Here is a 12214-nt window from a genome sequence, read left to right as displayed (position 1 = left end):
TTGTGCCAAAGCAAATTGATTCAGGTAGAAAAACTTCTATCATACATGTTGATGAACTACCAACATATGAAGCCATGTGATGATGATAACTGAAGATTAGCCTGATTTGCTGAGAGAGGTAGTTTTTTCTCAAATTGTGGCAGTGGGGTAAAGTGAGACAAATGCTGTGGGGTAAAGTGAGACAGTGTTTGTGCCCTCTTTTAATGAATCCATTATATTTGAGGTAGCAAGGAGACTAGGTTGAATAAGACAAAAGACAATGTGGGCTAGAGGTGGGGGTTGATGGTTGAAGGGGTGTCAGCAAGGACATGGTTTGGCATGTATGTGGAGGACAGGAGAGTGACCTTTAACTTCGATGGACTCTAAGTAACATGTTTCTACAGTAGCACAGAACGGAAAAACGTTTTTATTAGGGCTGTCAAAATTAACACGTTAACGCAGGGTGATTTCATTTCTGGAATTAACGCGTTAATTTTTTTAACGCAATTAACGCATGTGCAGAATGATCCGCCCCGTGCATCCCACCCGCTCTGTACTACAGTCACTCTAACGTTGTGGCTGACCCAGGATCAGTAGCTGCGCGCGGCCAAACATATCAGCACGCTAGTCTGTGTTTTAAACTGCCAACCTCGCGGGCGGCAGTTGCTCTCGTAAGCAAAACATTCTGCTCCGTTCACGGGAGGAAACAAATGTCTGCAGTTTTCAGAGGTGTGTGTGATTAATACGTGACATCAACATAACGTCGGTTTTCTGTTACAAATGAACAGTCCCATAGAACGTGGTCGCGCGTGCAAACACACACACACACACACACACACACACACACACACACACACACACACACACACACACACACAAACTGCAATCAGGTTGTAGGCTATTCAGGGATGCAAAACCATGGATTCACCAAATAAATGCCATTCTATAGCCTATGCTATATTTGCTCAAATACATAGGAATAGAGACAGCCAAATTGAAGTATGGTGTGGTAGCATATGTTTTAGTTGATTATAATTTATTTGCAATATTTACACCATCATTTGGATTTTCAATGAATAAAAAAAACGACATTTAAATGTATATATTCAGCTTCTGTCCTTTATATTTCCATTCATACACCAATGTACAGAGAAAATGGTAACTTTTCGGGCCTATTTCGTGATTAATCCACAGAATCCTTTATTTATACAGGTAAATCCAATTGAGACTGGAGAGTCTTTTACAATGGAGACCTGCTCCCAAATACACGTTACCATTCACACACACACTCATACACCGATAGCACGCTAACTATCAACATTCACACGAGGTGGGTGAAGTGTCTTGCCCAAGGACACAACAACCATGACACAAGTGGCAGGGCGGGGATCGAGCTGCCAACCCTTCGATCATTGGCCGACCCGCTCTACCACCTAAGCCACAGTCGCCCATCTCAGTTTGAATGTCATGTGTAATCGTTGTATGATGTTGTAAAAAGGGCTTTTTCAACATTGTCCTAACTAGTCCTTTTCTTGTATGTGTTATGGATGCTCAGGTGGGCTGTCCCAGGAGAAAGGTTCCCTCACCTCTGCTTTAGTCAAGCAGGACATCAGAGAGACACAGTCTGCTCCATCCAACATCATTGACCAGGTAAAGGACATCAAGAGGTAAAGGAGGTTAAAGGTTCAGTAAGAGATTTGGTCCTTCTAGCTAACTTCCTGTCAGTGACTAGCAGTTAGCAGTCCCCTTGCTCGTCCCTACGTCACCACCACATGAACACACAGCCGTCTTCATCAGATAGCGCCGCGATGGAGAGCAGCGAGTCATCGTTCACGGGCACAGAGACCCGCCTCTTTATAGCTCTGTCTCCGGATTGGATAAAACGAGCGGGATACTTGGAATTGTAACTGCGTATTACTGCAAAGCTGAATGACTGGGAGACCTGTGTTATGAACTGTGCATACTGTTCAAGTGATCGCTGTATGAATATAGAGTGATTTGACAATACTATTAACAAAAATATATATCACTTACTTCTCCTTTAACCTGTCAGTCAGTCAGTCAGTCAGGTGACTGCTTTGAATGTATTATTAAACCTTCATATTATTTAAACCTTTATTTACCAGGAAAAGTCTGATTGAGATTAAAGATCTATTTTACAGGACAGTCTTGGTTAAGACACAGCACACAGTGTATTTTATTACAGTCACAATCAGAACACATCACTATATAAAGCATGTACAGACAGAGGATCTTGCTTCTTATTCATTAAGAAGAACTTTTCTAAGATAATTTTTTTGGCATTTTCAAGCTTTATTAGACTGTACAGAGTTGAAATGGGGAGACAGAGAGAGAGGGGGAATGACATGCAGTAAAGGTCCACGGGTCGGATTTGAACCCGTGTCCACTGCAACGAAGGCCGGAGCAAATATGGTACGCGCTCTATCCACTACACCACCGGAGCGCCCATTAAGAAGAACTTTAAATCTCTTAAGCGAGACCAGCTCAGTAAGCCTCAGCTCATTTAGCAGCTGGTTCCAGGCAAAGGGATCAGCAGAACTTAACGCTCTTTTACCCAGTTCACTACAGCCTTTTGGGAAAGATAGTTAGTTAGAACAAATCCTCAGAGCGTACGTGATGATTTCCCCTATTTTATTTGAAGGATATACCTAGATCCATAGTTACATTGGAAGAACACAAAGCATAGCCTTATAAAAAAGGATATGCCATTGGACCAGTGGTATGGGTTAAAACTACTGATCTCTTTAGTGTCAACCGTATGATGGTGGGACCATGTTCCTCTATCACAACGCACATGTCTCAAATGGATTTTTATTTTTTATTTTTTTGCCCCAGCTAAATAGATATTAAAGAGTCAGTCCTCCAGGAGGGTGCTTGTGGTGTAGTTCTCGGGTCAGTGACTTGATGTGATGGGATGATATTGTGTGAGCTTCAAGTGTCATGTCTTCTTCCTTGCAGAGTGCTCTGGTGCGTCTGCTCCAACAGGAGAACCTGTGTTTGCGTGGTCAGCAGCAGCAGACCTCAGGTCAGCTGTGTGCTGCTCTGTTTGCTAAAGGGGACGCTCCTGTGCTGCGCAGCAGGCTGAAGCAGGCAGCACTCTGTATCACTCGCCTCAGCATGGACAAACTACAGCTCATAGAGATGGGCAACCGCCTACGCACACTGCTCACCACTGCTGCAGTACAGGGTACAAGAACACACACACACTGCACACACACACACATACACACTGTTATGGAATTGAAATATCAACCTTTAAAAGATGAGAATTTAGGCAATTAATACCAGGTGACACAATGTTTAAATACAAAATGAACAGATCTTTATTTTTTGCAAACAGGGGTCAAGACAACAATGCAACAAGGGGATTGTACTGAAATGACCACCGAAAGGCAGTCTTACAGAGACGTTATAGCAAAATGTAATTACGCACAAACATTTAGCCTACGTAAATAGATTTTCAGGGTTGGGGTGGTGAGACATAACAAACATAGTTGGCGAGGAGAAGTCTCCAGTACATAAAACAACCTGACTTTATCTAACACAAGACTAAGGTCAGAACAGTTTGAACAAATGCAAACATGGGCACACACACACACACACACACACACACACACACACACACACACACACACACACACACACACACACACACACACACACACACACACACACACACACACATACACATACACACACACACACACACACACACACACACACACACACACACACACACACACACACACACACACACACACACACACATACATACAGGAACATATTGCTTTACAGTAATGATCAATTATTCTGTAATGTACTGTTATTGTTTACTGTCCAACTATTTAGACAACATGTATAATTAGGCAACATAGATATTTGAACTTTTATGCCAGCGTACTGAATTGATTTATGGATTAGAATTGATAGAGAAACATAAAGCAACTTATGGATAAAGGGTCTCATTTAAAGTGTATGAATAATTCCAAACTGGTTTACGTCATCAACTTCAGGACATACACTGCTTCACCCAGCACACAATATAATAACCATGGTAGCCTTGTAACAGGGGAAATTATGCTTCTGGTCTGGGGCAGGCTAACGGTCAAGCTTAGTTTAGCTGTGTGTCAAAGAATGTCCCACAGGCAGAAACACTATGTAAACAAGACGTCAGTGACTATACGGAGCAGAAGAGATCCAGTACTGTATGGATTTGAACCAGAATACACTGAGGGGCAACACATGTTTTGGAAAGGGGAGCGGGCGAGGAGAGAATGCAGCAAAGGCACTGGTTTTCTGTCATAGGTTGACCAGCCCCAAACTGACACCCTTTGTGACTCTCCCCTTGTCCACAGGCTGTTCACCTGCCTCAGCCTCTTTCCTCACTATTCTGGTTCAAATCCATATGGTTCTGGATCTTCACAGTGATCTCTCTTTTGCTCTGTATAATAACCAATGTTTTGTTTACTACCCGTCTGCGGTAGTTTGTGATTGCACGATGAGCCGTCTCCTGCAGGTATGCAGAGCCATGTAAAGAGAGAGTTGCATCAAATCTCTCTCTCTGCCGGTATGAATTTGACTCTAAAATGACACAAAAATAACAAGCGCAACATAACGTGGTAGGCTAAATAAAGGAGTCACAAGAAGCACACATGAGCGTTTAGTGATGTTGTAAAGTTTATCTTCTTGCTGTCAGCAGAGGCAGGCTATTGCTCCCCTGAGCTACCAGACATCCAGACAACTAATAATGGACACTTATCATGAGGTTAAGCATTTCATTTGTGTTGGCTGCAGTATTTATACAGGAAAAGCCTGGAAGGTAATTGCGGACCCACTAAATGCGTAAGTAGTCCAGATATATTATAGCAACTGCCCATTTCCCACAATGCATTGCGCTGGACTGAATCTTAAGTTGTGGTTGAGGCCGTAAGTGAGGGGGCTGTTCCATTTCAATAATTCAACTGTGTTCTGCTCTATGAAACTCCTACAGGACAGATGCTCTGTGTTGTTCTAAAAAACCCAGCAAAATCAACTTTGATCGATTTAATATTATCAAATCAAAGCAATAAAATAGTTTCTGCTGGTGTCTTTGAGCTTGGAATCAGTGATCACTGCCCGGTGGCCTGTATCAGAAGTATTCATCTTAAAAAATCTCAACCCAAAATCATCATTAAGCGTAATTTTAAAGGTTTTAACGAGCAAGCATTTTTAAATGAACTCTATCAAAGTGACATTCATCTCACAAGTGAAATATCTGATGTGGAATTGGCCTTAGAATTTTTCACCAATACTTTCTCCTCCATTTTGAACAAGCATGCACCCCTTAAAAAGCACAGAGTAAAAAATAGATCAAACCCCTGGTTCACAAATGAATTGTCCGATATATTTGCAGAGAGAAATAAAGCATGGTCCCTAGCTAGACGCTCTGGTGAAAACTCCAAGTGGACTGCTTTCAGACAAATCAGAAATAGGTGCATATCCATGGTTAGGAAAGCTAAATCAGACTACTACCTCGAACTAATTTCAAACTGCTACTCCAACCCTGCACTATTTTGGAAGGCTGTGAATTATAACAAAAACAATTCTAGCACTGTTCCCAGTCAGTTAAAAATAAATGATCATATTTTAAATGATCAGAAAGAAATTGGTTTAGCTTTCAATAAACACTTTATAGCTGCTGGTAAACTCTTTCACAATGGAGTATCTACGCCTTCTACGCCTACCACCACGAGAAATAAAAATAGCATACCACCTGTCTCTAAAACTCCTCTTTTCAGCCTTGTTCAAGTCCCAACAAGTATTGTTGTAGATGCGCTTCTTGCCATCAACCCCAGGAAGTACATGGGAGAGGACAATTTGGACCCATTTTCAATAAATCTCTCTGCACTTATCATATCAAAACAAATAACCCATATTTTTAATCTTTCCATCTCTTCTGGTATTGTTCCTAAAGTCTGGAAAAAAGCTCACGTCATTCCATTACATAAAGGGGGTGACAAAAGTGATCTTAACAATTACAGGCCAATTTCCAAACTCCCATGCCTGGCAAAAATTCTAGAATCAGTCATTAATACTCAGTTGAAATCCTTTTTATCCAGTGCTTCCATTTTGAGTCCATTTCAATCTGGTTTTAGGGCAGGCCACAGTACTATATCTGCTGTCACTTTGGTCTTAGACAACATTGTTACAGCTATCGATAAAAAAATGCACTGTGCAGCACTTTTTGTGATCTGTCAAAAGCTTTTGATACTTTAGATCACCATTTGCTTTTAGAGAGGCTGCATGAAATTGGTTTTGATTATTCTACATGTAGCTGGTTTAGGGACTATCTCTCTGATAGACAGCAGTCAGTTAAGCTGGGAAGCTACCAAACTGAGTTTTTAACAGTTACAAATGGTGTTCCGCAGGGCTCAATTTTAGGTCCAGTCCTATTCACAATTTACATCAATAACATTGTTTCATCACTACAAAACTGCCATGCCCATTTGTATGCTGACGACACTGTACTGTATTGCATTTCTGATTCAGTGCAACAATCTGTTCAGAACCTACAGAGCTCTTTTAACACCCTGCAGAACTGTCTAGTGGATCTCAGGCTTGTCCTTAATATAGAAAAAACAAAATATATGTGCTTTTCCAGAGCAAGAATTACACATTTTAATGATCTTATTATTCACACAAATAATGGATCTCATATTGAAAGAGTCACTGAATATAAATATCTTGGCATCTGGATAGATGAAAAACTCTCTTTTACATTTCACATAAAAAATCTTGTCTGTCGTCTCCGACAAAAGATTGGCTATTTTTATAGGAATAAAGCCACCTTCCCGTTGTTCAGTAGGAAAAGGATTATTGAGGCAGTTTTTATGTCTGTCCTTGATTACGGTGATGTGGTTTATCGGCATGCATCTCGTTCATGCCTTAAACTCCTAGACTCTGTATTTCACTCTGCTTTGAGATTCATTACAGGAGATGCTTATGATACACACCATTGTGTTTTATATGAAAAGGTTGGGTGGTCCTCCCTTAAGGAGAGACGTGATGCACATTGGCATATTTTTATATATAAAGCTCTGACTGGAAAGCTACCACTATATTTGACAGAAATGCTGCTTATTTCAGATGGGCTTTATCAAACCCGCTCAACTGACATGCTCATGTTATATGTCCCCTATGCCCGGTCTGAGCTTGGTAAAACCGCTTTTAGCCATAGTGCCCCTGACTCCTGGAACAGCCTACAACATACAATTAAAATAAATACACTCATAACTGTTAACCAATTTAAAATTATTATTTTGAATCAGCCCCTCTACACTTGTAACTGTTTTAATTAGGCTATTATGTCTCTCATTCAATTGATCTGAATGTTTTAAATTGTTGTTGTCTGTGTGTGTGTGTGTGTGTGTGTAAACTTGTTATGTATTCTCATTGTATATTGTGTATATGTACAAACTCGACGTCATTGTAAAAGAGGGTCACCCCTCAATTGATCTTTCGAGGTTAAATAAAGGAAAATGAAATGAAATGAATGTTCAACAATAAAAGCGTTAACAGGCGGAGCAGTAGTCTGCTTTCTGTTCCATCAATATACACTAGACTATAGTTAATGGACCAAAGTGATGAGTTTGGAACTGTGTGCTTACACTAACAGTAACAATGTAGTAAAGTACACTTACTCATGGAACACATTTACCTGTACCTTTTCAATATCATGTATATACCTCAACATGCTTTCTCAGGTTGGAGAGTTCTTGTAAGCAGAGATGTAGTTTGTTCTTAGTAAACATAGTCTACTCTAAACATTCCATTGGGATTTGGTCGCTGATTGTTCTGCATCTCTAGCAACAGGTTCAGCTCCTGCCGTGGCCATCGCTACTGTTTTGTCTGAATGGAAGAGTGTGCCTGGGTGATGTACTTCGCTATTCACTTGAAAACCAGCTGAGAGCGGCTCCTGTGATTGGTTTCCTCATTGGCTCCAATTGTGTTTTAGAAAATCAAAAATCACCAGCTGACTTCAAAGCTTTGCATAGCCTGAAAGTAACGAGTAACCACAAGCTTCCTAGAAATGGAGTGGACGTGAAAGTCGTGCACAGACACTCAAACAATGTGCTTAAGTTCAATACTCAACTACAAATTGACTTGGTTACTGCCCACCACTGTAAACATGTTGATTTCCGATCGGTGAGTGACAGACTGAAGACACAAGGCAACAGGATAAGTTAAACCTGGATCCATTGTAACTTATGTGCCTGTGCTTTTGTGCAACTAAATCATGCCTTTGAAAATACCCCTCAAAACTCTGTGTGTCACAGAACCAGCAGAACCAAAGAGGGACCGCCCCATAGAGAAACAAGGAGAGCAACCTGACCGACTGTCTGCTCTGGAACAGCTACAGTACCAGCTCACCACACAGGTATCTCATCCACAGCAGAAGAACAACTCTTTACCACACAGGTATCTCATCCACAGCAGAAGAACAACTCTTTACCACACAGGTATCTCATCCACAGCAGAAGAACAACTCTTTACCACACAGGTATCTCATCCACAGCAGAAGAACAACTCTTTACTGTCTATCTCTCACCATGAAACACATCCCTTCTTTCACCCAGGCTGAACGCAGGTTGGAATGATAAACTGGACGTGAGAATATTCTTTGCCTCTGTCGTCGACTCATATTTGCTTCCATAATGTGTGTTAGTGAACAGTCTAAAGGCATGGAGGAGAAGGCTCTGAATCTTTCATATGTGCTGCCAGAACTAGCACATTTGATCGTAGTCACTGGCTACCTTTCATTCGCCTGATGGGAGGTTGACCCCTTTACTGCGGTTTAGGATAGAGGGCTGCCCTCCATAGTGCCTGACAATTCTGACTGCATGTTCATCAAATACACTGAAATGGCAAGGTCAGGAAAAGGGGGACAGCCGTGAATTTGGCCTAAGTCTTTGCAAAATGTCTAAGAAGGATTTTTTTCTATTCTACATACTACAGCTGATCGTAAAAAGATTCAAGTTAGCATGCAGTAGGCACAAAATTGGGACATACTTTAACTTATTTATTTCATCATAACATTGCGCCATGATCTTGCCTCTTGCTTTTATATCCGTCCCATCCCTGGTTGTTTTCATACGGAGGCTCCGTCGATATGACGTCACTTCTTAGTTCACTGGATTTGGATCAGAATCGGCCAAATAGCGTGCTGATTACAAGACTAAACATCAGTAGGCATCCGGGTACTTTTAAGCATACTAAATCTGACCACAAGAATTGGGACATCCTTAATCTTTTTTTTCTAACATACTTAATAGCAGAAAGTATCCCTGCATTCCCATACTTCCATACTATTTAGTATGCCAGAAAAAGATGTATGATGTCACAATAGAGGCATGTCAAATGAAGTATGCCGAAAATACTAGGATGCCCTAATACATGCATTTTGAAGTATGGAAACCAGCCGGCTTTAGCATGTAGTATAGTAAAAAGGATAAGTATGTGATTTGGAAGGCAGGGTATGGGGTATTGGAAGGCAGGGATGGTGTGAGTGCTGGTGGTGTGGTGTAGTTGTCTGTGTTATCCTGCAGAGGGCGGAGTGGCTCCACTCATGTGTCTGTGCCTTCAGGAGCTGCAGTATGCGCTGAGGCAGAGGGACGGCGGGTTTGCTCAACAGCTCCTCCCCACAGCGACCCACCCAACGCCCGCCACACAAGGGGCTGCCAACCCTCGATCCCAGGGGCACACAACAACCAAAGACAGGCCCGAGGTAACAGAAAAGCCTTAATACTGCATAAATGGCTAAGGAATCAGCTGCCCAGTTCACTGCTCATATCCCATTGATTTCCATTTTAATTTTTATATTTTTTACAAATACATTTATAAAGTACTGGAAAATAAACAAAACATATCAAATATATCTCTGTTTTATCTAGTGCCGCCCAATTTCTTTCATTACATTGGTCCATTTCACCTCTCAATTTGGCCCACCTGATTGTGTTTACCTTGCTCGATTTAAGCAATGCAGCTCAGGGTTCCCAGACTTTTGCACATCCAAAAGTTGGCAAATAATTTGTTTTATTGGTTTTAACAATTGATTTACGGAAAAGAATAATCTGGAGTTGATAAATAAACATCTGTGTGAATTAATAATGGTTAAACTAAATAAGATTCCAAAAGGCTCAAGGGGTTGACATACTTTCAAGCAGCACTGTATATGTTGGATTACACAGCTTTTACACAGCCTGTAAGTAAAACATGTTGAAATGCATTGACCCTACACATCTCTGCTCTTCTTCAGAGCTCCAAGAACAAAGAGATGACTCCCCCTGTCAGCCAATCACAGGGCTCGCTGGACGTGAGGTCACAGCTTGACCTAGGTCTGCCCGGCTCTCGCTTGTCCTCAGTAGAATCACTGAGGTCACTAAAGGAACTGTGGGATATCCTGGACCATGGACTCAGTTCATCTGTTATCTCAGAAGGTAACCACTGCAAGAATGGCTATACAGATTGATGAAGGCCCTTTAACCGGGCCTAGGATACTACATGACCTATTCACTTATGTGTAATGTTGTGTAAACAGGGATTTGATAAATGTGTCAATTCATTCATTCATTAACCCAGAGTCCGTATACTTCAGTTTTTTGGTTCAGTACGTTTTTAAAGTGACAGAAAACTAGTCAAAATCATGTCATTAGAACACAGCCCTCTGCCCAGTCTGAACAGTGATGCAGTGGTCTGATGAGTGATTGACAGATGGAGGGAGCCTTGTTGCCCAATGTGTGGCTGTAGTGTCTGTCAGCTCTCTCTAGGGAAACTCTTTCTCAACTAGAGCAGCGGATCAGGCCCAGACACAGTGACCATGGAACGCTTAAGGAAGCACACAAAGCTACAACAAGCCTTCAGTAACGCTTAGCACAACAGCACAGAGAATGTAGCACAGACAGTAAACAACTGTATGAGTAAAAAATAGATACAGTTTCTCTCATTTAATCAAAGATATTTTGCACATTTGCAGTTGGAAACAGATTAAGATATGGTTGGAGTTTGAAATATGTATCTACTGGACATGGGTTCATGCTGGATTTTATTTTTTAAGTTAGAGCAGCAGTTTTTAATCAAAAATGTTGTGATGTTGAAGTAATCGAAGACTGTTCTGAATCCACACTTGCGTCCATTTTATTTTTCATTTAACCTTTATGTAGAATGTCTGGAAATACAATGAAATGAGTGAAAGTACAATATAGCCTAATTAAAACCGTTAACAGGTAGAGTTTGGCAGATTTAAGATAATATGTTTGAATTGGTAAAAGGATATGGTGGTATTAAATTGAATGTGTTGCTGTAAGTTGTTCTAGGAGTCAGGGGCACTGAAGCTAAAAGCTGTCTTTCCCAGCTCAGACCGGGCTTGAGGAACATAAGACATGAGCAAGTCAGTTCAGCAGGTCTGATAAAGTACGAGGGAGTAATAAGGCCCGCGTCAAGGAAAATAATTATGCTCCACGTTCCTCATCATAATGCAGGGGAGAGACAGTATCTCTTCTCTATAGAAACAAAAGGCCTAACTACCACTTGATTTGCGTAATATTATGACTTCTTTTTTTCTATTAAAATAATAACTTCATTTTTGTATTTTATTTATTTATCTTTCCCTCAACTTGGCCCTTAAACTCGGTCGTACATCGACGTCTGCACACAAGAGCCACTTGCTTCTTTGCCTGTAATGTAACCATTCAACATCCGCATTAGTCTTTTAAGACATACCGTAGTTAGTTCCCCAAATCTGGTTAAACAGGTTTGATATCTCCATCTGATATTAAGTTACATAACCAAAAAGGTCATCTGATGTTATTTGTCTGATGCAACTATACTTGTCAAAGGTTTTTGACCCCTTGACCGCTTTCTCAGTAAAAGACACCAGCAAATAAAACATTTAACATTGCAACATTTGCACAATCAAATTGCACATGTCTTGTGTGCACCTGAAGGTGAAGGCCAGCTGAGCAGGATGGAATCCGGTGGTGTCCAGATGATGGTGCATGGGGTCAGTGCTCCAGTCCATAGCCAGACCCCAACCCATTGCCAACATCCAACCCATAGCCAGCCCCCAACCGAGGCTCAGCAGAGGAGAGGCCCCGTCACTGCACCCTCAAACACCACCAAGCCCAGCAGAGCTACTGGGAGGGCCGGCAAGATCAGGAACTACAATGTTAAAGACTGA

General features: G+C 41.3%; 1 protein-coding gene across 1 annotated transcript in view; it reads left to right on the top strand.

Annotated features, from left to right (window-relative positions):
* ccdc57 (coiled-coil domain containing 57) overlaps window positions 1-12214 on the top strand; it is a gene marked incomplete at both ends in the record, with an annotated part of 47934 nt that extends 35720 nt beyond the window's left edge. The window contains 6 exons of the mRNA XM_080049009.1: window positions 1535-1629; window positions 2959-3187; window positions 8316-8416; window positions 9623-9763; window positions 10295-10475; window positions 11982-12214. Of these exons, the coding sequence (XP_079905135.1) occupies window positions 1535-1629; window positions 2959-3187; window positions 8316-8416; window positions 9623-9763; window positions 10295-10475; window positions 11982-12214 (980 nt within the window). The remainder of the gene's footprint in view (window positions 1-1534; window positions 1630-2958; window positions 3188-8315; window positions 8417-9622; window positions 9764-10294; window positions 10476-11981) is intronic.

Source organism: Ammodytes marinus (assembly GCF_949987685.1).
Source record: "Ammodytes marinus genome assembly, chromosome: 20".
Classification (NCBI taxonomy): Eukaryota; Metazoa; Chordata; class Actinopteri; order Uranoscopiformes; family Ammodytidae; genus Ammodytes; species Ammodytes marinus.
This window is presented reverse-complemented; position numbering and strand designations above follow the sequence as displayed.